The sequence below is a fragment of the Nannospalax galili genome, unplaced genomic scaffold, assembly GCF_000622305.1.
Source record: "Nannospalax galili isolate Female #2095 unplaced genomic scaffold, S.galili_v1.0 scaffold591, whole genome shotgun sequence".
NCBI lineage: Eukaryota > Metazoa > Chordata > Mammalia > Rodentia > Spalacidae > Nannospalax > Nannospalax galili.
Genome location: NW_008330926.1, coordinates 4,940,547 through 4,965,056, shown reverse-complemented (window position 1 = coordinate 4,965,056; position 24,510 = coordinate 4,940,547). Strand labels below are relative to the sequence as shown.

Sequence of the window (24,510 nt, the reverse complement as noted above, 5' to 3'; positions counted from 1 at the left end):
GTTTTGTTTCTGACACCATCACTTTGCTCCTGGCACTGCCTTGAATTTCACCCTCAGAGCAACTTGTACATTAATGTGCACACAAGTGGAGCCAAGCCCTGTGAGCATCCTTACTTATTGAATATCTTAAGTGAAAAGTTTTGCCCTTAAGAGAAGAGAAATCTTGCGAAGAGAAAGTTGGGGGGGAGAAGGAAGTATTAGCCTCCTGATGTCCTTGGGACAGAGGGAGGGTGCTGCTGGAGCGAGGCAGAGGAAAAAGGGTTCCACAGGGAGGCCAGACCTCCTCTGCTTACAAAGACCGCCAATGTGGCTCCTGTCGGCTAGCCAAAATTCAGACCTGCTGGGCCATCACTGCCACACAGACATAACCCATCACTCTGGGCCCTTCGCTCCTAAGACACAGTTCCTCTTTGCTTTCACTGCATTATTCCTGCCTGGGGGAGGCATGTAGAAGCTGGGTGACTTCCCCATTTTCCAGGAGTACAGAACAAAGCAGAACAAGCTCAATGATGGCCACAATAAAGGACAGCAAGTGAAGTGGTAGCCCAGGACCCTGTACCCATATGCTACCTGTATGTGGCCTGAGACTGAGTGGTTCCCATGTATCCCAGCCAAGGGGAACAAGACACCTTCAAAACCAACACTTGGAATGGAAACATCTTTATTTTATCTTCTGGAAGGATCCATCTGGGAGGAAGAGAAGGGCAGGGGGGCCAAAGAGAGCCTACAAGAGGAGCTGCAGAGGTCAGTGCAAGGAGCTGCCAGTGAGGGTGGAGAGGATCCTGGTCACTTGTCCTCCAGGAAGAAGTCATTGTAGGCCATGCACAGCGTGGTCAGGAACACCGAGTACTCCTTGAAGTCGATCTCTTTGTCACTGTTTTTATCCAGGCTCTTCATCAGGTTATCAATGCTGCTCTCCTTCATCTTCTGTGAGAACAGTGGTGAGGATGGGAAAGGACAGTTCAGCAACCCCCATGAGCAGCTCAGCCCCAGAATTTGGTCCCAACCCACACCTAGCACAGGGCCTGGAACCAGTCAATGACCTGAGTCCTGATTCTGAATCAATTACAGAGGCTAGTTGAGCCTCTGCTCCCAGGACATCTTCCCACACAAAGAAATAATAATCTAGATTTTATACCAATACTTACTAAAAACAGCTTGAGGACTGGCTCTGTGGCCCTGAGCATGATCTAAATCCCAGACTTAGTCTGTCCCCATTTTAAGGCCTAGCTGGGAAAGAACCCAGACAGCCTGGCTCTCCATACGCTCAGTCCACTGGAGCTGAGAAGGCAGCATGCTGCCCCTGAGGCAAAAGCGAAGTTGATGCACAGCCTAGTGTGTGATTATCCACTCAGTTTGGTCCCTGTACCCTAGCTCCACCAGGAAGATGGAGACAGAGCTTTGGGGTGGAACAAGAATGTACAGACAGGCATATCCTTCCCTCCCTCAGACCTCAGTTCCAGATCTTCTTAGGATACAGGATGTTGGGACATATGGAGATGGAAACTGTTTCTCTATGACATGACCCTGGTCCTCAGACTGGGCTCCTCCCCTGGGTCTCTGTCCCCTAATAATTAGCCCCAGATGGGCCAGTGGCCCCTCCCTCAACCCTCATTAGCTCTAAGTAAGCAAAAGCCTGGGAGGAAGGCCACAGAGGCTTGGGGACACCAGTGCCTGCTTCATCCCCTGCTCATGGACACACTCTGGGAACCTTTTCTCTGAGGGCTCACTGGGATTCAGGATATGATGAAAGATCACACACCCTCCCTAAGCTGTATAGTTGAAGGTAAAAAGGAGACTGATGTAAAGGTGTAGCCTAGAATTCCAGCTCAGCCTCACAATGGACAAGTTTGCCAATGTATTTGAGCCTCAATTTTTTAAACTGTAAAAATAATACAATGTCTACCTAACAGCCTTCACATCTGCTGGTCACCTTCCCTCATCTCCATTTGTCTGTTAGGAATCAATACTCCCCTTCCACCTGTATTCAAGAGTCAACCTCTTAGTGTACTTGCCAACATCATTTAGGGCACAGAGGAGAGCAGGGAGGGTCCCTACCTTGAGTTATACACAGCTGAACCTGGCACCCCATATCCTCACCCCCCAAAATCCTATCACAGGCTATGTGACCCATCGTCAAAGATTCCTTCATCTGACTCTGTAGCCTCCCACAGGCAACAGCCTACCCCCAGACTCACTTCCTCCTTCCCAATGAGATTGAGTCATCCCCAGCACAGAGGTCCAGAGCTCTGGTGGCCAGAGATGTTCACCTCCTTCCCCTGCCTCTGAACCTTCAGCATCCTGCCCTTTGCTGAGACTAAAGTAACCTGCAAGTGAGTGGGTAACTCCCGCAGGGACCACTCAGAATATGCAGTGGAGGGGGAGGGAGAATGACCACCTACCTCGGCAAGACTCAGCTCTGTCTTGATCAACTCTTTCAGTTCCTTCCTACTCAGGGTCAGCTTGCTACCCTCTCTCCCCGAATATTTGTGAAAAGTGGTAACCATGGTGGTCAGGGCCTTCTCAAGCGGAGTCTCCATCACAATGTGCACTCTGGAGTGGGAGAGAAGACAGTCACAGTGCTGGAGAAGACCTGCTCCCACCAGTTCATATCCAAAGCCCTTCCTACACCTCACCATGGACAAGGTTCCACAACAAGACCAAATTCCACCAATAAAAGGACCACTCTACATCCAGACAGGTTGTAACGAGAGCCACAGCAAACACTAGCACAGTCAACACAGTGAGAGTGCCCAGACCCCAGAGGAGACTACAGGCTTCCCTACAGGTGCTGACAAAGGGGGCCAAGGACTGACAGAAGACAGGATAGCTTCTTCAAAAGAACTGGTGAAGCCAGGCATGGTGGTACATGCCTTTAATCCCAGCACTTGAGAGGCAGAGGCAGGAAGATTTCTGTGAGATCAAGTCCAGCCTGCTCTACATAGTAAGTTCCAGGCCAGCTGGGGCTACATAGAGACCCTGTCTCAAAACAAAACAAAACAAACAAAACAAGGACTGGTGGCAGGTGTACAGCAGATAAAAAGTCCGGATTTTCCTCTTCTTGGTGCAGTTTAGCTGCTGACTTGCCAGAGGCAGCTCCCACCTTCTCACCCTACATTCCTCAGCCCCTGGATCACCCAGATGGAGGAGTTTCTCATTATAAAAATGGGGGAACAGGGAAAAAAGGGAGTACAGGAGTCAGAAGGGACTGGGGCTGAAACCGGGAGATAAGATCTCAGCAGGAAGCAGGAGAGAGGTGACTGGACTTTCCTAGTGACCTCCAGTTTGGTGCCCACAGCCTGGCCAGGAGGCAGAGAGGGATGGCACCTATTGGCATGGCTAGGAGAGGATCCTTCTGAGGCTTGGTTCTGGAGGTTGAGTTTGAATGATGGTCTTACATCTGTCTGTACAGTCACCCCACCAAGAGAGCAGGCAGCTGGAGCTGGTGGCACTCAGACTTAAAAACACTTCCCCTTAGGGTATGTTTTTAACCTCACAGAACATCCACTGGTGGATCCTGTGGAGAATCCTGAGCAGGGAGGAAGAAATGACTGACTCCCACCTCCAGCCCAAAGCCCTCCCAGAAGTTCTTGAACTGGACCCAATACTCATCTCCCCCACCAAGAGGATCCACTTCTCCCACCTCAAGGAGGCTTAGCCACATCATCAAGGCAAGGGAGTTTCAGCATCTGAAGAAGCTAATTGTGCTGTCCCTCTCCCTCTTCTTCTCCCCTCCGTCCCTTCCTCTCTTCCCCCTCTATCCCTGAAATAGCATCTCAGTGTGTGTCCTAGGATGACTAGCCTAAAACTCATGACCCTCCTGCCTCAACTTTCTTACTATTAGGATTCCAGGCCTGGACTCGGGAAATTCTTGCAGTCACAATTCCAAGTACTCTGCCCTCTCCTCACTGAGCACACTCCCACTTCCAGGCTAGGCCTTCCTTGTGGAGGTCACTATGACTTGTCATACACTTCTTCACCCAGGCTGACCCGGCAGAAGTGAAGGAGATCATGAGAAGGAAGGACTCACCAAAGAGGGAGTGAACCCAGAGAATCCAGTCAGCAGCCACAGACTCCCAGCCAGTGCACTCTGCCTTTATTCCCTTGTCCCCAATGCCCAGGAGATTCAGAAGGGGTAGGGCCAATGAGAGGGGGTCAGGAACATGAGGACTTCCAGAACAGCCTCCTGGGACAGGGCTTAGGGGAACCCTCTCAGCCAATCTTGACTTGCTGTTTATAAATGGGGGGGGGCACGTGGAATTCACCATGGAACACGTATTTTCAAAACCAGAAAACATTTTTCCAAACAAAAGTTATCATCTGGTGAAGTGATAAGCAGAAGGGAAGTCAGGTTCTTCTGAAAGAAGAGGTAGAAGGTGTGGGCAAAACCAGGATTCTCCCTGTACACTAAGCCACTCTACATTGAGACCCTCCCCCTCATCCTCCCATCCGTTCCAAGAGCAGAGAAGATCCACCTTGAGATGGGATCAGGGAGAAAAGATACTTCCTGTCAAGGGCATGGCTAAGGTCATTAGCTAACATGAGGTCGAAGATGGGAAAGAATTATCAGAGACTCCTGGCTTGCAGGACTAAGACTCAAAGGTTGAAGAGGGGGTCCAAAAAAGGGTGAGGGCCTAGAGATGGATACAGACTATAGACAAGTAAGGAAGTCCAGGCTTAGGTTGCAGTTATGGATGGGGTAGAGGTCTAGGTGAGTTGTCTATACCCTGGGGACACTCAGACTAAGTTTAAGAACAGAATTGCATTAGGGGCTTAGTAGCTATCACGGCTGCAGGCCCACCCTAGCCTGTCTAGGTCTTCTCCGCTGCCCCCTTTGCCACCCCACCCAGGCTGCTAGGCTAGTGAAACAGTTGGGACTGGTTGTTAAGCAACAGGAGTTTCCGAAGCAGAGAGTGATACAGGAGGCTCAGGGGAACACACTCCCTCAGAAGATGGGCAGACTTACTGGGAGTGCAACGGAGGAGGCAGGCTTCTCCTGGACCTAAGTCTCTGTAGTCAAACTCCAAGGGAACATCTGAGTCACCTACCTCCCTCCTCTGGGGCTGGAGGGAAAAGCACAATGTGATGAGAAGACAAACTTGAGGTCAAGAGTACCAAACCTTCCAGACTTGGGACAGCCTCTATGTACCCCTTTCTTAAAGGTCCTCCTATCAGGGGCTGGAGAAATGGCTCAGCGGTTAAGAGCACTGGCTGCTTCTGCAGAAGACCCGGGTTCAGTTCTCAACACCCACATGGCGGCTAACAACCGTCTATAACTCCAGTTCCAAGGGATCAGATGCCCTCTACTGGCCCCTCAGACACTGCACACAGGTGACACACTTACAAACATGCAGGCAAACCATCCATACACATAAAAATAAATATAAATAAATAAATTTTAAAGGTTCCCATATCATCCAGGCAAGGCCTTGAAGTTGAATCTCAGTCCCACTCACTGCACCCCAGAACCACTGACCTTTAACCTACCCTAAGAGGAAGCAACATTATGCCTCATGTTTTCTAGGGGTGAAAAGATGAGGAGATGGAGAATCAATCTTATCAGATCATATGTCCAAAATTTCATTTCTAAAACTATAGCCACCGCCCATCATCTCCTTCCCTCCCACCAGCCACTACACCCCACTCATTCCCTCTGAGGTCGCTTGTCCTCTAAGGAACATGATTCTTACTGATAGTGGATCTTAGTTCACGGACTTTTGAGGCAGAGACAGTGTGTTAAGAGACTGACTATGAGCCGGGCATAGCGGTACATGCTTTTGATCTCAGCAATCAGGAGGCAGAGGCAGGCGGATCTCTGTGAGTTCGAGGCCAGTATGGTCTACATAGTGAGTTCAGGACAGCTGAGGCTACAGGGAAACCCTGTCTCAAAAAGACCAAAAAAAAAGGAGAACGACTATTTCAAACCAGTTATGGTAGCACACATCCTTAACCCTGGCACTCAGGAGACTGGGGCAAGAGGACCAGAAATTCAAGGCAAGCCTGGGCTACAGAGTGAGACTTTGTCTCAGATGGAGAGGAGAGAGAGAGAGAGAGAGAGAGAGAGAGAGAGAGAGAGAGAGAATTACTTTCTTATACCTCTATAAATGGTCTCCCTTTGTATTGCCCTTCCTCATCTGACCATGAACAAGAAAGGATTAATCCATCCCAGCAGTTTGAAGCCAAAATGTAAAGGGTGGCAGGGCAGGCCCTGGACTATAAATGTCAAGGCGGAATGCCAGTTCTCCTCCCCATCCCTCTCTGGCCTCAGGACTCTTTCCTCATGACTCAATTCTGTTGTCTTCCCTCCAGACCCCAACCAGGAGCAGATGTGACCTTCAATCCATCCCAACCTCAGTTTGAGGCCAGAGGCAGTTCTGGAAAGAGGAGGGAGGGTGGTGGGCTGGCTAATATCCCACATCTGGGGCCTTCCAAGCCAAGCCTCTGGTGGTCTCTGCCTTCAGTCATTCTGGAGCCTACTTTGTTGCATGTATGAATGCGCGCGTGCACACACGCACGCACACACACACACACACACACACACACACACACACGGAGGCAAAACAAGCCACACACCCCCAATGTTTACTGGTATAGTCCCCATAAAATTTCAGCCCAACTCCCAGCAGCCCCGCCACCACCACCTCATGAAATGCCCTCAGCCCCCCATCCACATCTCCAGTCTCTCAGACTACCAGTTTCATAGTTTTAAAACTCTTTATTAAACTTGTTCAACATTGTGCACATGTCTGAAAGAGCCAGGGTAAGACATTGTGCTCATGGCCGATGGGGAAGACCTCCACTGGCAGACTGTTCCCCACCTCATCTGAGGAGGTCTTCACTTCTTCCGGGGCTGTTTATCTGGAAAGCCTTCAAAGAACTCATTGCACATCATGGCAATGCAGGACAGGAAGACACAGTACTCCTGGAAGTCTACTTCGTTGTCCCTGTTGCTGTCCAAGTTGCTCATCAATTTCTGAAAAGCAGCTTCGTCTGTCCTTTTCTGGAGGTAGAAGAGGCATAGTTAGAGAACAGATGTCAGAACCAGACTGGGTCTCTGCCTCTAGCCAGGAGCTCAGGAAGCCTCCAGACAGTCCTTGGGAGCCTTGAGGCGAAGCTATGTAGAGAAGGATGCTCCTCAGATGAGGACGATGAGGCACAGTACAGTTGGAACCACATCTTCCCCTAAGTTTGCTTTAATGATCCCACTAGATAAGTCACGAAGGCAATGCATTAACAAATATAAGATGTGGTTGTTTGGGAGGAAGGACTTTGGGTATTTGTGTGTTTCCCCAGTTGCATCTTCACAAACAGAAACTCAAATATTGCCTTTCACTGAACAGATGGTCCTGGGAGTTTCATACACTGACTACCTTGGGAAGTTGCTTTGCCCTCTGACCCTTCAGTCAAATTGTGTTCACACTAAGCCTTCTCATTGCTGAGAGCTAATGAGAGGTAGGTGGTTCATGGTGTTTCTGCACCAGGTAGCCACAACCAGCTATCTGGCCTCCATCTCCCTGCTCTAGGGGATAGATGCCAGCCATGGCTATGCACTGCACCAAGGCTGGTGCCTGCCAGGGCCCCATCCTCCTCCTGGGGTTGCCCCACACATGCAGTGCTCCAGGCAGGACCCACTCACCCCCAAGAAGCTAGGCAGCTCCTTGGTCAGCAGCTCCTTTAGCTCCGACTTATTGAGCTTGAACTTATCACCCTCTTTGCCTGAGTATTTGTGGAAGGTAGACACCATCACATCCAGGGCCTTCTCCAGAGGGCATGCCATGGCAACAGTCAGGACCTAGTGGCAGGAGACACAAGGGCAAGAGACACACAGCCTCATCCCACCCCTTTGGGCAGTGTGTGAGGGCTAGCTCTGTGGCCCTGGGAATCATCCAAGTCGTAGACATAGTCTGTCCCCATTTTAAGTGCTCCACTCCACTCTCACCCTCCAGGAGCACTTAAGGAGTCTGTTCCTACCATCCAGGAGATCAGAGAAAGTGGGCCCAGCTCCTGGCAAGAGGGAAATGCTTGCTTTGGCCTGTGAACATCTGCAGAGCCCGCCACACGGGCTTTGAAGGCTCAGGTTCCTGGGCCTCCCTCAGGCTTGACCTCAACAACAGCATTTTTCCACCCCTCAGCCCATTCACTCCCACAGCTCAGCCACAAATGCCCCGCCCTGGCCCATTCTTCCTCCCAGCACTGGGTGCGGCTGCTGGCTGGCTGCCCAGGGGCCTGCAGTGGAAAAAAACCAGCTGCCTAGTGCCCAGCTTAGGGAACAGTAGGATGAGGTGGCAGAGGAGGGGTGGCAAAGGGAGGGAGGGGAGACCAGGTCCTCTTGGCCTGGGATGCTATGTGCAGGCCAGAGGCTCATGAAGGCAACTACTAGTCAAAAGCCTACAGGTGCCTTCACTTTGCTTCCTGTACCTGAGTGTGCACACACTAACTTGTACATCCCAGCAAACATAAGCTAGCATGCAAACCCATAGCTCTCAGACACCAACACACTATAGTAACACATGCATGCCCCAGCATCTCAGAAACTGAGAGCTGAAATCCAGCCACCTTTATACTTTTTTGGTTTTCGTCTCTTAGTTGCATGTTTGTGAATACAGACATACACACACACACACACACACACACACACACACACACACACCCCAGAGCTTCCACATCAGAATCTCACATTTGGATCTATTTAACACATCTGGGCCCCAGCAGCAGCCTCCCTTTCTCCTCCTTAGCCTCCGCCCCTGACACCCTTTTTGGGCCAGTTGGACCCACACAACTCACCAGATCAAGAGAGAGGAAGTGCTGAAGAGAGAGGTTTGGGGAGAACACAGCAGTCTGACCTATTTATACCCCGCCAGGCCCTGCCCCTACAGGGGATGGGGGGGCACGGATACTGCCCTTCTGCTGTTGGTCCGTGTAGTAAATGTCACAGCCCCCTTCAGCAGCCCAGGCTGGGAACTGAGCTTCCTGTTCCCCAGCAGGCATAGGTGAGCAGCGAGTGAGCCCCTGTGGGCACAGGAGGGACTTCCATGAGGTGGTCACCACCCAATGGCCACCACTCAGTTGGAGTTTTAGGGAGCTACAAGAAGAGGCAGTCTGGGCCTCGGGCATAGGAGACAGGACCAGAGTAATCCCATCAAGCAGACAGGAAAAGACGTGGAGGGTGATGGGCAACAGGTAGGAAATTGCCCTGGAAATGTGGAGGCACAGGAGGTAGGAAGGTGACCCTGGCCAGGCCTGTGAGACAGTCAGACGGCCCTTGTCCTCAGCCTAAAAGTTCTTGGTCATGCTCAGTAAGGCCCAGGGTGGGGGCCGGTGGATCAGGAGGAGCTGCAGGACCACCCCAGGAATATCAGTAAGGTTCTAGGAGGCTCGACAGAGTAGGGGTGGGAGTGAGGTCTGGTGACTCAGGGATGGGTGAAAGTCAGAGAGGGTATCCAAGGGAGCCTGTGGGGTTGGACACCAAGACTGGAGTAGAGAGTTAGAAATGAAAATGCCACAAGATGGCGTTGTCAAGATCAGGGCTAACCTCTAAGGATGGAGTACAAACTTAGGAACTGGGTGAGAGTCAGAAAGAGGGTTCAGGCCTCAGGGGAGCTGTGTCTTTAGAGATGGGGACTGCCTCAAGGTGTCCCCTTCCCCCTTCAACATAGAGTATCCCTCCCTGGTGGGGAGCAAATACGTCAAAGGTGCTAATCCTATTCCTGCTAGTCTCAGGGCTCTGGCAGCCACACCCACACCCACGCCCACACCCATAGCCACACCCTCCTCCTCAGAGCATCTGGCCATGAGTACTGAGTTTCTCCCAGGGAACACTCCTGTCCTCCTAGAAAGCCCAAGGCAAGGACTTCCACCTCAAGACAAAGGCCAGAGAGGCAGAAACAGAGAGGTCCTCCAACCTCCCCTGGTGGGAGTCCTTGTGTTGACCACCTTCATGATGGACCCTGAGACCAGTGCACTTCTGCGGGGTCTGAAATTGCCTTTGAGGTCTGAGGAGCTCTAACGCTTGCCCTCAGCCTCTTTCCTCCAATAATAAAGGGTAGAGAGGAGTAAAGAATGCAGAAGGACCCAGTCCCAGGGCCCTGTGTGTCCCCCAGAGGAACCAAACCAGCCAAGCTGACGCCATTTCTTTATTAGGAGTTGAATAGTGGTCCCAATTGTGCACATACAACTGAGCATCCAAGGTGAGAGCAGAGACATGCCCCCACCCCATCTAAGCAGAGACAGCAGAGGTGGCTGCTGTTCCACTTCTCACTAGCTAGGCATCCCTAGGAAGGCCTCTAAACCTCGTGGGGGTTATTGCATCAGGGGCAAACGCGGAGCATCCAGATTGAAAGGGCTGCTGGAGAATGGGGTAGGGATAAACGCCCAGGACCACCTCAGGGGCAGAGATGGAACACTGAAGCAGACCCTGCCCCTCCGGGTTGGCATGACCCTCTGGAACAGAAGCTACTGGGGGCAAGGGGGCTCTGGGGGGCACTCCTTGAAGTATTCGTGGCAGTAGAGACAGAGGCTGGCAAGTGAACGCACGTATTCCTCAAAGTCCACCTCGCAGTCCTTGTTGGTGTCCAGAACACTCATGAATTTATTGTAGTCACACTCTCGAAACTCACTCTGGAAGAGACAAGAAGGAAGGATCAGAAAAGCAGGATGAAGACGGAACAACTTCCCACCCCGCTTCCATCCCTCCCTCCTTGGGTAGGCCTACCCCTTTCTAACCCACAACTTCCTGGGAGTCACCCTCACCTATCTTTCCAGATAAGAAGCCCACTTCAACCCCCTCCCAGCCATGCTTCTCAGCTCATTTGTTGAACACCTGCTCTTTGCTACTCAGTGCCTGCTGTAAGGTAGGCATTCTCTGCGGAACAGCAGGATGATATATCATCCTATTTTATAGTTGAGGAAACTGAGGCTCACACCATATGAGCTGGCTTTTGTCCATCTCCTCCTCACTGTCTAGCCTCTTCTCCCTTGCTGTCCTGAGCTGGTGCTTGGCCCTCTCTGCAGAGTCCAAGTGGGAGGTCCTCCCACAGGTGGGGAGAGCTGGTGGCAGGGTGCTCACCGGGGTCCAGGTGGGCAGCTCCTTCTGCAGCAGCTCCTTGAGTTCCGACTGGCAGATCTTGTACTTGTCCCCACAGCGCCCCGCATACTCCTGGAAAGTGCACACGATGGCAGCTATTGCCTGCTCCAGGGGCCGGGTCATTCTCACTGTCACAAAACAAGAGCGTGACTGACAGCAGAGGCCCAAGCTAGCTCCTCTGCTCACCTCTCCCTCAGTGTTTCCTAGATACCAGTTCCAGACCTATCAATCTCCATTGTACCAAAGCTCCCCCTTCTCCAAGCAGCCCTCCCTGAACAATGCAGCCATCCTGGTCCCTCCCCACCCCACCATACACACACACACACACACACACACACACACACACACACACACCTATGCCTATTATGATTCTCCTGGGCAGAGGTTTCATTTCCCCAACATCAGTATAATCTCAGGAAGAGAATATCCTACCCCACCACCCTCACCCCCACCACAGGGCTCCCTAAGGACTCTGGTTCCCTCCCACCATCTATCACCCCAACACCCAGTCCCCCATTGGGCACCATTCCTTGAGTTGCAGCCCCTGGCTCTAGAAGCCTCCTGAGGACCTGGAGCCCCATTTCTCAGGAGGCTCTGTCCAGTGCTTCTTTACCCAGGCTCTGAGTAAAGGGGTGCGAGCAGGGATGGCCAGTCCCTACCACCTCACCATGCTTCCTTCCCTGAACTCAAGAAAGCTGCCACCAAAGGAAAACCAGGGACCTCATCCTCCTGCTTTTGGGGTTTTTTGGGGGGAGTATCTTTTTGAGATAGGGTCTCCCTGTAGCCCCAGCCGGCCTAGAACTCATAGAGATCTGCCTGCCTCCGTCTCCCAAGTGCTGGGATTAAAAGCATGTGCCACCATGCCCAGCTGTCCTGCTAGTTTTGCAGCCCTGGGAAAATTGTTTCTTTCTGGGCCTCAGGCACCTTAACTATAAAGTAAAGTTAATCCAGCCTCATAAGCCTAGTCAGAAACATGGGCCAAGTAGTCTCTGCAACGTCCACCAGCTCAGGAATCTATCCATCCATGATCTGCCCCACCCTATAGCCAACCTCCCCTCCCCTGGGGGGGGTGGGTCTTAAGACAGAAGGCTCTGAAGAGAGTCCCCAGTTCTGGTGGAGGGGAAGCATTTCCTGGGATTCCTCCCTTCACCCCAATTCTAACACCCCCTTCCATTGCTCTCTCAGGATGAAACCTCCAGCCTGGGGAAACCCTGGGTATGCAGTAAGGCAATAGAATTGTTTCCATGTGAGCCCAATGACTCACTCCTGGTTCCCCCAGGGGACTGGAGTCCTACAACACAAGGCAGCCAAAGCCTAGACTCCGCAGTGAGTTCCCTTCGCTGGAAGCACATAGCCATCATGATTGTGGCTTGAAAGGAAGTAGGAGAAGAGAGACTAAGGTGCCAAGCACTGCTGGGGTCTAATTCTTTGTGACAGTCCTGGACTGGAACAGAGATCCATGTTCCCAGGAGAGGAAAGTACCATGATCCCAGGTGTATGGCACCTCAGAGCCCCTCTTGGAGCCTGCCAGCCTGCCGGGTGCCGTTCTAGTTGCTGTTTCAGAAGCTCAGAGCTTGGAGGCTCACAGGAATCCACACTCCTCCTACAGCCCTGGCCTGTCCCAACTCATTCCCAGGAATGAAGCCAAGAAGCAAGGAGCAGGGGCAGAGAGCTAACTAAAGGCAACACCAGAACTTTCAGCCATTGCCCCATCTCTGGGTGAGACCTCTGCACACCTCCCAAACCAAAGTTCCTAACAGCCCCTCAGGGTATAAGGAAACCTCCGAGTGAGCCGTACCACATCTCATTTCCCTCACCCCATCACCTGCTAGAGTCATCTCAGCTCCTAAACCCAGACCCTGTATCAAGAGACACACTGGCTGTTTAGGGTTGCTGAGTAGCCCCAACACCAGCCCAGAGCACTACCCAAGCAGCCATACTCACCACTGCTGTTGGTGGTTCAGCTGTAGCAGCCTAGAGACAAGGCGTCCCTATTTGTAGCCTCTCAAGTGATGAAGGGAGCAATTATAAGGACCCAAGTAGGTCAACGCTGAGGCTGCCCCCAGGGTCCCCTTCCTTCTTCCCTCAGTAGCCTCTATTACAGGCCCACCCGCCCACCTAGCCACGCACACATCAAAGACCCAGTCTGAGCCTCAGACACCACTCCCCACTCATTCTTCCTCTGCCCTCACCTAGAGCTGGAAACTGGGGACAGCTTCCTGAAAGCATCCTCTAGCCCCACACATCCCAATGAAGAAATACCTTAGACTTTCTTACATTGTACCTAAGGAGAGCATCTGGCTAAGCCCCCTATTTACAGATGAGAAGATGGAGGCCATGAGACAAGCTCCCTGCCCAGTCTCCAAAGCTTTGAGTGTTTGGTGGCCTTTGACTGTGAATTGCTTACTTCCCTGGAGGAAATTGTTGGGGGGGGGGTATTTTTGAGACCTAGAAGAAAGTTGTTTTCTCCTGGGGAACCTCCAGCAGTCAGGGCTTGAACTTTCTTGCCTCTCTACCCCAAGTGACAGGGATGAATTTGGGTCATAGATTCATGTGAGAGCTGGCTTGTCGCTGGAGCTCCTAAGAAGCCAGTTCCCTTTTCCACTGCTCTGTTCAGCACTGAGGCAATTTTCCTAGCAGTCCTGGGGATGGATGGAGTCTTCTGCCTTTCAGCTTAAGCATGTTACCCTTTGGGGTTCATGTCTTCACTGTCTCTCTCCTCTATGGACCCTGGGCTTCAGCGTATCTTCCTTACTCCCCAAACCATCAAAGTCAAAACCTAGGTTGGATGTGGCCCTCACCCTCAAAGGACATGCCAACCTCCCACCAAATTTTACTTTCAGTTAAGATTTTTTATACTTTGTATGTGTTTGTGCGTTTAAGATTCATTTATCTTTTTTTTTTTAAGTCTTTTTGAGACAGGGTCTCCCTGTAGCCCCAGAAACTCACTATGTAGACCAGGCTAGAGATCTCCCTGCTTCTGCCTCCCAAGTGCTGGGATTAAAGGCATGCGCCACCACACCCGGTACTGTGTGTGTGTGTGTGTGTGTGTGTGTGTGTGTGTGTGTGTGTGTGTGTGCATGTGCATGCATGGGTGCCCTCAGAGCCAGAGAGAAAGTGTGGGTTCCCCTTGGAGCTGGAGTTACAGGCAATTGTGAGTCACTTGACACAAATGCTGGGAACCAAACTCAGGACCTCTGCAAGAACAGCAACCATGGAACCATCTCTCCAGCCCAGATTTTTGACAGGCGTTTTCTTTAATGTCTTATTGTTCTTTGATGTTTTGAAAGAGATAACTTTCTTTCTCCACTGTATTTCCTGTTGCTCTTTCTTAGGTGGGCAGTTAGAGACCACTATTTATCAGAAATGGAACTCGTCCTGCTGCTTCTCTGCTCTCTTCCTATTCCTAAATTTCCCTGTTTCACAGAAAGAGAACCCAAGATCCAGAGGAGTATAAGAAAGGGAAGAAGAGTTTTTCTCCCAGGCAGTAAGGAAGCCCTGGTATCCTTGTGGGCAGTCTGAGAGCTAATGAGCCCTTGACCTTACCTGGGGTCCAGCACGCAGCTTTGCCTGGGCCATCATCACCTCCTCAAGGCTTCAGGCCCTGTGGGTGAGGGGAGAGAGCAATGGAGGCTCCGGGGAAGGAAGAGTGATGATTAGCCTGTTTTATTGCAAGGAATTATGAGCAGCCAGGACAGAGGACAGAGGAATGACCATAGCAGCAGGAAGGGCCAGAGTGGACCAGCAATTAATTCGCTTCTAGGTCAGTGACTTATTCCCTGTGTCAGTCCTAGCTCAGCCACCAACCACCTTAAACAGGTCACCTCTGCTCTGATTTTCCTCATCTGTCAATGATAGAAAATATACTAACCACCTCATCGGGTTATTGTGGAGTTTAAATGAGTTAACACATGCAAGACTTGTGGAATAAATATTGCTAAAACATAGTATGAACTTGTATAAGTCTTTACCAAGAGTAGTAACTTGCCCAAGGTCATATAACTAGTGAGCAGCAGGCTCAGATTCATTGTTCATATAAATATGTAGAGGCACTGGTACTGGGCATCGGGGGTATAGCGTAATCAAAACAGATACAGACCCTCTCTAGGAAGATGACAATCTAGCAGGAGAAACAGACAGTAACAAATCAATGTTTAATGGGCTGGAAGAGCCCAGTAGCCTGGCTCATGTGCTCACGTTCTTATCCACTTGTTAAGTGCTCACCAGCACTTAATGTTTCTGGGCACCACAGCAGCTCCTGGGAAGGCAGCACCTTTTTCCACAGGGAGAAATCTGGGAGAGGCCAGACTAAGGCTACAGAGGGGAGGGAGCTCACTGAGAAACCATATCTCAGAGTCATGGAAAGAGAAACATCTTGGTAGAGAAGTGGGGGTTGGAGGACGAGCATGGAAAGAACATGTAACTGGACCCTCACTCAGCCCTCCACCCAGCCTCACCATCTGACTCCAGCATGTTCTGTCTTGTACCTTGATAGACTTAATTTCTTTACCTCCAAAATGAGTTTGGAAGAATCCAAAGTGCTGCAGGACAAGGTGGTACACAGGAGGCAGAGGCAGAAGGATCTCTGTGAACTCAAGGCCAGCCTGGTCTACATAGGGAGTTCCAGGCCAGTCAGAGCTACATAGTAAAAGGTTTTTGGTTTTTTTGTTTTTTGGTTTTTTTTTATCTTTTGAAGCAGGGTCTCCCTGTAGTCCCAGGTGATCAGTAAAAGGTTTTTTTAAAAAAGAATTCAGAGTACTTTCTATCACTAGCTATTACTGTGGCAATGTCAGGGCCTCTAAATCTAACTCAGTGAATACACACTGAGTCACCTGAATGGGGGACCAACCCATCCTCCCCAGGTCATCTTGTCCAATCTTGAACTCCACAAAGGTGGAGGTTAGAGCTCTAAATTCTCTTTCCTTGCTCCCAAAACACTTTTTTTTTAGTTTTTCTAATATTTTATTTAAATTTTTTTATTTTTATGTGTATAAGTGTAATGCCTGCATGTATGTAAGTACACCTGTGTTATACAGTGCCCACAGAGGTCAGAAGAGGGTGTCGGATCCCCTGGAACTAGAGTTAGGATGGTTGTTTGCCACCATGCGGGTGCTGGGAACCAAACCCAGGTCCTCTGCAAGAGCAGCCAGTGCTCTTAACCACTGAGCCATCTCTCCAGCCCCCCAAAAAACAAGTTTTAAAGTGTTTGGAATCTTCTGCCCTACCAGAAGTTCTCCAGCATCTACCCTGAATCCCCTTTTCTTCAGTGGCCCTCAATGCATAGCAGTGGACCACAACTCCAAGGCCTGGACAAGATCCTTCTCCCTTCTCACCCTTCACTGTCCACATACTCAATCCTCCACCCTTGGACTCAGCCTAGTACCCGTGACTTCTCACTTCCTATAGCTCCCCATGGCAGATGTACAGTTGACAGCTGAGAAATGTGCCAGTTCTGGAGGGTGAAGTGCTCTCTCCCCCAAGGATCAGCATGCGGGTGTGTAAAGGGTGAAAGAAGATGCCGTCTGATCTGGCAGGCCTTCTTATTGACACTCCAACTCTCCCTCATCTCCGCCCCCCCACACCGCCCCGTCTTCCCACTATCACCACCATCGCCTTACCAAGGACCCTGGAAACTTGACCACCCCTCAGAAGCTCAGTGTCTGTTCCTGCACCTCAGGGAAAAATAAGATAAAGTGTCCTAAGCATCTGGACACTCTGTTTATTTCTGGCAAAAGGACCTTGGCCCTGAGGCCAGGGTGACCCACCCAAATTCCACAGCCCCATGGGGACAAATGAACCTGATCAAAAGGACTGACCTCCTTTATGATCTTCTGAGCCAAGTATGGAGAAAATATGGGATGGGGTATTTGATTCCTGAGGCCAAGACTGGATCCAGGAAGGAAGCTGGAGCCAAGCCAGAATTGGAACTGGGAGGTGGGAAGAGGATCAGAACTGGGATCAAGGAGAGCCAGAGACCTTCCTCTTGTTTCGACGGCCAAGTCAATAACTGGTTGTGTCCATTGCACAGATGAGAACAATGAGTTGGTGGAGAAATCAAGTGACCTACAGATGGGAGCTGTGGATGGGACGCTAGTTCACTCCCACTTCTCAGAACCCATAACTGAGGGGAAAGAAAGAAACATTCTAGCTTTGATTGCACTGAATAAACTTCAAAAGTCAACTTTGGAGCTCACCAGCTGACCAAGTCTCTTGCTAGCTCAATTGGAGATGGCATCTCTGATGTTTGGCTTAAAATAATAACGGCCAGGTAGAAAGATGGCTCAGTGGTTAAGAGCACCAGCTTGTCTTTCAGATGACCAGAGTTTGGTTCTCAGCACCCACATGACAGCCAACAACCATCCTTAACTCCAGTTCTGAGGAATCCAATGCCCTCTTCTGGCTTCTGCAGGCATTGCACACACAGGTGCAATTATATACAGACAAAACACTCACATACATAAAATGTAAATAAATAAATAAAATTTAATAGTAATAGTCACCCAGGGTAGCCTGGGCTACATAGGCAGTGGCAGACCAGCCAGGGCTTCATAGAAATACTTTGCCTCAGATAAACAAACAGACAAACAAATGCAAATGCTAAGAAGCTCTACCGCCATGTTGCATCTGTCTCCTTTGCTACCTTAAACTTTGAGTCAGATTCTGCTCAACTCTACACGTAGACATGTTAGTCACTTTATGAATGCTTGTCTGGGACTCCCAGTACAAGACAGATTTGCCCTAACCTTTCTCCTCTCCCTTCAAGACTGAAGACACCAAGATAAGAGTAACTAAGATAGTTTCAAAATTCACAGGGACATCACCACCTTGCAGTTGCACATGTACCACCCACCAGGTTTCTCCGTTTCCTGTTCTGATCCTCCAAAGAGGCGTGGAGCAGTCTCGGGTCTCAGTTCATCTTCAGTGTAAGCCCCTCTTCTCTTCCACTTGCCTAAGGGCCTCGACTACTAAGTTAAGATGATTTTTCTAGCCATCTTTCCCATTTTGCTGACTTTCTGAACAAATCTTTTTACTTGCCCTTGATTCATTGGTTTCCTTTTTGAGTGGTTGAGCAATCAGACTTGGCCTTCAGTCTCCCTTGGTGGAGGATTAGAGAGCTACCAGGGATTTGCCCAGAGGACCAAAGGCCAAAGTGATGGCAAGATATGACAGGTGGTGAGGGTCCTATGTCTCTCCTCCCAGTAACAATTCCAGGAGGAATAGGGGACCCTAACCTCCCTAACCTGAGGGAACAGATCCTTGAGCAGGGCAATTTCCAGAGCCTCCTCTGCCTCAGCCCAGAGAAGAGGGGAGCTTCTTAGTCTGCCTTCAAAAGCCTGATGTCGGTTGTCAAACACCAAAAGCAAAATTGATTAGCCCCTCTGAAAACTCCCCAGCTGGGGGAAACCCCAGAAGTAGCCAGCTAAGTCTGGTCTCACCAACCCCACAGTCCCAGATCCAAAACTGAGAAAACAGCACCCAGGAAGCACCTAAGGCCCAAAAGAAATCAGACTGCACAGAGCCAACCAGAGGGCTCCACTCCCTCCGCCGTGGCTCAAGGTGGAACGCCAGGTTCATCTAAACCCTGCTCAGCAGGGTCCCCTGTAGCGCACACAGAGCCTAAAGCTCTGGAAAGGGGAAGGAGGCCCTGTCTACCAGCCCAGTGTCCTACAGGGATGGGAACTTTTCTTTAGAGATGTAGGTCAAACCCTCACACTTGTCCTTATTTAACCTCTCCCAGCATCTGCACCTTGCAGATGCTGGGAGGATTAAATGGCTGGTGCCTGATAGGCCTAGCTGAGCACCTGGTCAAAAAGGGCACTCCCCGAATGACAGAAGTTGCCCCCCTCAGTACTTCTATCTGTAAAAAGGGTCTAATGATAGCTCCTCTGGGGTTACCATGAGGCTGAAATGACAGTGTGAGCACAGGAGCTTTGGGAACTGCTGTGGGCTGTTAATTACTGTCATCATGATTTCCTGTCCTATACTTATTGGCTCCCTCTTGTTCAGGATGTCAGGAGCTTCTTTTTCTCTTTTTACTGTCATGTAAAGAGATCATTTGTCCTAGAGGGACACAGATATACAAATAGGGAAGAGCACTGAAAACAAGTGGTTGTCACATCCTCTTCTGCAGAGCCCCTTCTGAGCTACTCTGCAAGCAGCCCCCAAGCATCAGAGTTTCCCAGGGAAGGAAGAAAAATAAGGAGACTATCAAAAGTGTTACTTCTCACTTATCCACTGTCCATCCCCTCTATTATAAACCACTCCCTTTTCTTCCCTTTCAAGGTATCTACACGCCCAGTGAGGAGTAGCTATATTATTAACAGCTAAGGTCCAAAAGACGATGAAGCCCTGTTTAGAAAGGACACTTCTGCCACCTTAACAAGCAAAAGCTCTTGAGGAAAAAGCTCTTCACATCTCACCCTCACTCTGTCTTCCATCCCAGAGCATGAGCAGTGAGACATGGAGGCATAACAGCCATGATCATGAGGCATCAAACAGTGGGGGATGAGGTATGTGCTGTAGATTAGAGATCAGAACAATGAAAAGGCACTGGGTTTAAGATGTGTCACTGGGAGCCTAACCCAACCTCAGAACAGCTGACTTCTTAAGTAAGATGATTAAAGTCACTGCCATTAGGTTTTCTACAAGTTACTGCTGGAAACTCTTAACTAGTAGAGAAGTTGACATCTTCTTTTATTGTGTGTGCATGATGAGGAGGGGTAGAGTGCATGTGTGCTATGGCATGCCTGAGGAGATCAGAGGGACAGCTGCTTTAACGGGGTCCCCCTGAATCTGAGCCAACATTAATGACATGTGCTCAATAAAATACAGCAGAAATGTGTCCTAGAGATTCTGAAGTAAGTCTTTAAAAGCCTTGCCGCTTCCATTTGTGCCTCTTGCAATGCTCACTCTGACATAAGTCCTCTCAGAAGCCAGCTGCCATGCTCTGAGAAGCCCATGCTACAGAGAGAGACCATGAGTAGGCACCAAGAGCTGATCGTTCCAGCTGAGCTCCAAGCAAAGAACCAACACTGATTGTAAGGCATGAGGGAGCACCCTTGGATGACAGTAGCCCCAACTTCCATCTGTCACTGCATGACACACCCCAAGTAAGAGCCCACCAGTAAACCCAGTCTACCCACAGAACCATGAGAAATAATAAATTTATGTTTTAAGTCACCATATACTAGGTCGGTTCATTGTGCAGCAATGGGTAGCCAGTGGGGCATCTATGAGTAACTGAACCAAACTTAAACTGCCCAGCCATAAATCTCAGCATGTGGGGCATTCAGAAGTCTGATTAGTTAAGCTACTGCTTGTCAGACCTTGTGTGACTTCCAAATGAATGCATGCCTAATTGGTAGCATATCCAGTATAAGTAAGATCCATCAAGAAAAAGAACTTAGGGCTGGAGAGATGGTTCGGCGGTTAAGAGCACTGGCTGCTCTTGCAGAAGACCCAGGTTCGATTCCCAGCACCCACATAGTGTCTAACAACTGTCCATAACTCCAGTTGCAGAGGATCCAGTGCCCTTTTCCAGTCTCTGTGGGCATTGCACAACATGGGTGCACTTATTTACCTGCAGGCAATATACTCATACATATAAAATAAAAATAATAAATTAAACATTTTTTAAAAAAAGAAGAAGAAAAGAAAAAGAACCTAAAACATGAAATCAGATGGAGATTAGAAAGAGAGAAATAAAAGGGCCTGGAGTTTATAAGCTGGAAAGCTGGTGACCTTTGTTATGTCACAACCAAGTCATATGGTCAGATTGTCATCTGATATGCCTTAGGATATAGAAGGCCACCTAGGCTGCAGTTTCAGGGCCCATGAGCTGACAAGGAATCCTTAGAATGAGGCTGTGCAAGGCTAGTTAAACTAGCTCCTGCATGGTTCCTAGGACCACTCAGGACTCACAGTATTGAATGTTAAGGTCTGTGCTTTGTTCTAAGAGTACACCCTTCTTTGTCATATTTGAAATTTGGAGTTTTATGAAATTACTGTAATTGTAGCTAGTCTTTGCCCTTTTCAAATACCTTCCTTGACAAAATAAAATGTTATCAGCCTATCTCAATTCCCCAAATTTTATTTGTACGCAATCCCAGGGTGCTACTTTTGGCCTCGGGGAAAGTCTAGAAGGAGAATCAGTATGGAAGGTGGTGGGACCCAGAAAACCCCGTTTCCAGCACTTTAACTGGGGCAGCCAGGTTATAAAGCATCACTGAGCCATTACAATATTGTCCGGAGACCCATAGCAGGAAATGGAGCACACCACTTCAAGGCTGGTCTGGGGCCCACGCGAAGAAGTCGTTGCACATCATAGTGACAAGGGCCAGAAACACAGCATATTCCTGGAAGTCCATCTGCTGGTCACTGTTTTCATCGAGGTCGCTCATCAGCTTCTTTAACCCCTCCTCATCCACCTTCTCCTGAAAGAGACATGGACTGGATTTATTACCAAGCCGGTCCTCGCCCCATCTCCGCATCAACGCACCTACCCAAATCCTGTCTGTACATCACCATCCAGCTCTTCCTCCTCACTGGGCAGCCAGGTACATAGTGGGCAAGGAGCCCCTGAGAGCTAAGCGGGCCCAGTGAGGAAGTACAGATAGACCTATGATGTTTTAAGTTTCCAGCATGCCTGTTGGTGTGAGAGATGCTGGACATTCCTCAGAGCACATAGAAGTTCTAATCCCTGCTGGAGCCCAGATTCAATCTGCTGATGAGAGAGATGAAGCTCACCACTCCCCTACATCACCAGGATGAATTCAGAAAAGACAAAGTTTTTTAATATCAACCAAAACAATTAAAAAGGATTAACCCAAAACAAGCAAAAAAAAAAAAGAAAAAGAAAAGGCAAGACTTGCCTCATAAGGTAAGTCTGAGACCTGACTTCATTACCCATTAGTCAGTACGGTGCAGGACAGATTGACAGGCAACTGCTCCTCTCCACAAAATGTCCCCTGTCTTAGCTGGGCCTCATTCTCTCTGCATACCTTCTTGGTTTGGCATATGAATGTGGAAAATAAAAGAATAGAGTAATGCTCTGGCCAGTTGTTTCCCTTCTCTGGGTTTTGGGGGCCCTGACAGCAGAGTATGCTCAGGAATGCTACAGGGAACAGCCATTAGTTGTCCCTTCACACGTGGACCTTGCTGCCACTCCAGGGGATGTGAAGCCGTGAACAAGAGCCTCGGCCCCACCCTGGCATCAGCATCAGCAGGTACTGAGGAGCGGAGGAGGGAAAAGATTTACCCTGTCCCACACTCCCCCAGACCCCCTCCTCTTGGGCAGTTCCACTCACCCCCACAAAGCTTGGCAGCTCCTTGTGCAGAAGTTCCTTCATCTCCCCCTTGCTCAGCTTGAACTTGTCACCCTCTTGGCCGGAGTACTTGTAGAAGGTGGAGACCATTGTTACCAGAGCACCTTCCAGGAGACTGGACATCTTGAATCTAGGGCCACAAAGGTGGTGGTGATAATGGAGGCACCACAACACTTGGGGCCTCAGGTCCAATCTACACGACCCATTCCTGCTTTGCCAAGACCCTCTGGGAAAGGGAAGTCAGGGCCTGCATCTTGCCCTGGATGTGTGGCTCCCTAAAGATGGGGTCCACAGCTTCACTTTATACTATAAGCAGATGTTAAACCTTTCCTATAGTCTGAGAGTCACCTAGAACAGAACCTTGTGTCCTAGGGACACACATCCTAGGGCAGGTCTCCCTTCTTGAGCGTCTGTAGGTGGGAAATAACAAGGTGGCTACAATCTCAGTTTGACTCCAGTCTGTGCCAGGTATGTGGAGCATGAGTGTGTCCATGGCTCCCAGCATGGCCTGGCAGTAGTCATGGGGACAGCCCAGGAATATGAAGGTCTCCCTGAAGGGGTCGATCCCTCCTCACACTGGGAGCCACCAAAGGCAAAGTCTCTGCCATCTAAATAGAAGCTCCCTTAGGCAGAATGTTTCCTCCCTCAGACTAGGGACTCTCAAAGAATGTGTCTCCTATCAGGCTGTGGGCTGAGTTGCACAGGGCTGGCAGGCAGGGTGAAGGCAGCCAAACGCCCTCCCCATCAGGACAGATCCTGTTGGCATTAGAACTAAAGAATTTAGTGTCTTGGGATCGGGGTGGAAGCTAGGGCAAGACAGACCTCTGAAGTCCTCTTTTCCAAAGGCCTCTGGGAATGTTGGTAGATCCCAGGATGAAGCCAGAGGAGTCAGTGCTGGAGGTAGGGAAAGCCCTGGGCCTGTCCTGCCAGGCCTGCCCTGTCAGCCCCACCCTCACCTAAGTAGGAAAGCACAGGAATAGCCACTGCACAAAGACAGGGACCCAGGCAGAGCCAAGGACAGAGGCAGGGCCGAGTGCTGAAACCATCTCTGGCTTCTTAGTCCTGATAGAATCCAGGATCGTTCATTTGTTTGCTTGTTTGTTTGTGACAGCATCTCACTACGTGGCCCAGTTTGGCCTTGACCTCATGATTTTCCTCTCAGCCTCCTCAGCACTAGGATTGCAGATGTGTTTCACTGCATCTGGCTCAAACTCAGGATTATTATAAAAGTATTCCTTACATATTCATGACCTACTACTAGGTCTAACCCCCAAAGAAGCGTCCTAGACTGAGATATCTAAACTGAGAGACAGAGAGACCTCAGACCCAGAGACCTTAGAGTAACACCTAAAGTTCTGCAAGGCACTCTAGGAAAGACCCCTCTGTCTGAAACTTCACAGAAGGTCCTCAAAATGAGAGAGGACCAAAGACACTGAAGTCTGATCCCACTAAGAAGTTAGAAAGAGAAAACCACACAAAGATCAAGACAAAGGGATAAGGACTTGGGCCCTCAGGAGGACAGAGGTACTTACCAGGCCAGGTAGCAGAGAGACCCAGAAGGGAGCAAAGGACCAGGCACCCAGAGTGAGGATTTTTATGCCAGCCTCACTGGCCCCCAACTTGTCATTTTTGGGAAACAGAACTTGTCCTAACCTGATCTCAATAAAGCCTGGCCTTCTGCCACCCTACCCATTCCCTTCCTGTCCCCTTCCTCCCAGACATCACCTACATCACCAAGAGCCTCCAGGCCCAGCCAATGGCATCTCTGAGCCCACCCAGGCCTCGGTGAAAACAGGGAGGTGTCATTGGTGTCATTTGGAAGAGGCAGCCTGGTCAGGGCTAAGGGGACACAGCCTCTGTTCTGCAGCCTGGAAACTCATGCCAAGCCTAGCTCTCATGACATGCCTGTGAGTCACAGCTCCCTCCCATCAGAGGCTGCAGGGACACAGAGCGGGTAGGAACTTGCTCGTGGGCGTGCATGTGCGTGTGTGTGTGTGTGTGTGTGTGTGTGTGTGTGTGTGTGTGTGTGTGGGGAGAGAGACAGAGAGACAGAGAGAGACAGAGAGACAGAGACAGAGACGGAGAAAAAAAGAGAGAAACAGG

The 24,510-nt window shown here is 50.0% G+C and overlaps 4 protein-coding genes across 13 annotated transcripts in view; all 4 read right to left on the bottom strand.

Moving 5' to 3' along the window:
* Nucleotides 1–644: 644 nt before the first annotated feature.
* S100a5 (S100 calcium binding protein A5) lies at nucleotides 645–6,178 on the bottom strand. 5 transcript variants are annotated; one of them, XM_029557585.1, is made up of 4 exons: nucleotides 6,097–6,155; nucleotides 4,967–5,063; nucleotides 2,403–2,553; nucleotides 645–927 (listed from the first exon to the last, which is right to left on the bottom strand). In XM_029557585.1, the coding sequence occupies exons 3-4, from the start codon at nucleotides 2,538–2,540 to the stop codon at nucleotides 787–789; spliced, it is 279 nt and encodes a 92-aa protein (XP_029413445.1). In that variant the 5' UTR covers nucleotides 2,541–2,553; nucleotides 4,967–5,063; nucleotides 6,097–6,155; the 3' UTR covers nucleotides 645–786. The 5 variants fall into 5 exon arrangements, with proteins under 5 accessions (XP_029413445.1, XP_017658933.1, XP_008853741.1 ...); XM_017803444.2 differs by lacking the exon at nucleotides 4,967–5,063 and having other exon boundaries at nucleotides 6,097–6,178; XM_008855519.2 differs by lacking the exons at nucleotides 4,967–5,063; nucleotides 6,097–6,155 and adding an exon at nucleotides 4,031–4,121.
* A 517-nt stretch (nucleotides 6,179–6,695) lies between these two features.
* On the bottom strand, nucleotides 6,696–8,938 carry S100a4 (S100 calcium binding protein A4). The gene is made up of 3 exons (XM_008855509.2): nucleotides 8,785–8,938; nucleotides 7,637–7,792; nucleotides 6,696–7,000 (listed from the first exon to the last, which is right to left on the bottom strand). Exons 2-3 carry the CDS (start codon nucleotides 7,775–7,777, stop codon nucleotides 6,836–6,838), a joined length of 306 nt encoding a protein of 101 aa, XP_008853731.1. The 5' UTR covers nucleotides 7,778–7,792; nucleotides 8,785–8,938; the 3' UTR covers nucleotides 6,696–6,835.
* Nucleotides 8,939–10,130: 1,192 nt separating this feature from the next.
* On the bottom strand, nucleotides 10,131–13,144 carry S100a3 (S100 calcium binding protein A3). Of its 3 annotated transcripts, none has more exons than XM_008855502.2 (3): nucleotides 13,028–13,144; nucleotides 11,066–11,211; nucleotides 10,131–10,617 (listed from the first exon to the last, which is right to left on the bottom strand). In XM_008855502.2, exons 2-3 carry the CDS (start codon nucleotides 11,204–11,206, stop codon nucleotides 10,453–10,455), a joined length of 306 nt encoding a protein of 101 aa, XP_008853724.1. In that variant the 5' UTR covers nucleotides 11,207–11,211; nucleotides 13,028–13,144; the 3' UTR covers nucleotides 10,131–10,452. The 3 variants fall into 3 exon arrangements, with proteins under 3 accessions (XP_008853724.1, XP_029413427.1, XP_029413433.1); XM_029557567.1 differs by lacking the exon at nucleotides 13,028–13,144 and adding an exon at nucleotides 12,008–12,117; XM_029557573.1 differs by lacking the exon at nucleotides 13,028–13,144 and adding an exon at nucleotides 11,751–11,871.
* Nucleotides 13,145–21,157: 8,013 nt separating this feature from the next.
* The window catches only part of S100a2 (S100 calcium binding protein A2), a 4,094-nt gene continuing 741 nt past the window's right edge, over nucleotides 21,158–24,510 (bottom strand). For 2 of the 4 annotated variants that reach the window (XM_008855489.3, XM_017803427.2), the window contains exons 2-3: nucleotides 22,390–22,537; nucleotides 21,158–21,516 (exon numbers count right to left, since the gene is read on the bottom strand). In XM_008855489.3, coding sequence (XP_008853711.1) covers nucleotides 21,364–21,516; nucleotides 22,390–22,530 — 294 coding nt within the window. In that variant the 5' untranslated portion in view covers nucleotides 22,531–22,537 and the 3' untranslated portion in view covers nucleotides 21,158–21,363. The other 2 variants (XM_017803430.2, XM_008855472.3) reach the window with 2 other exon arrangements.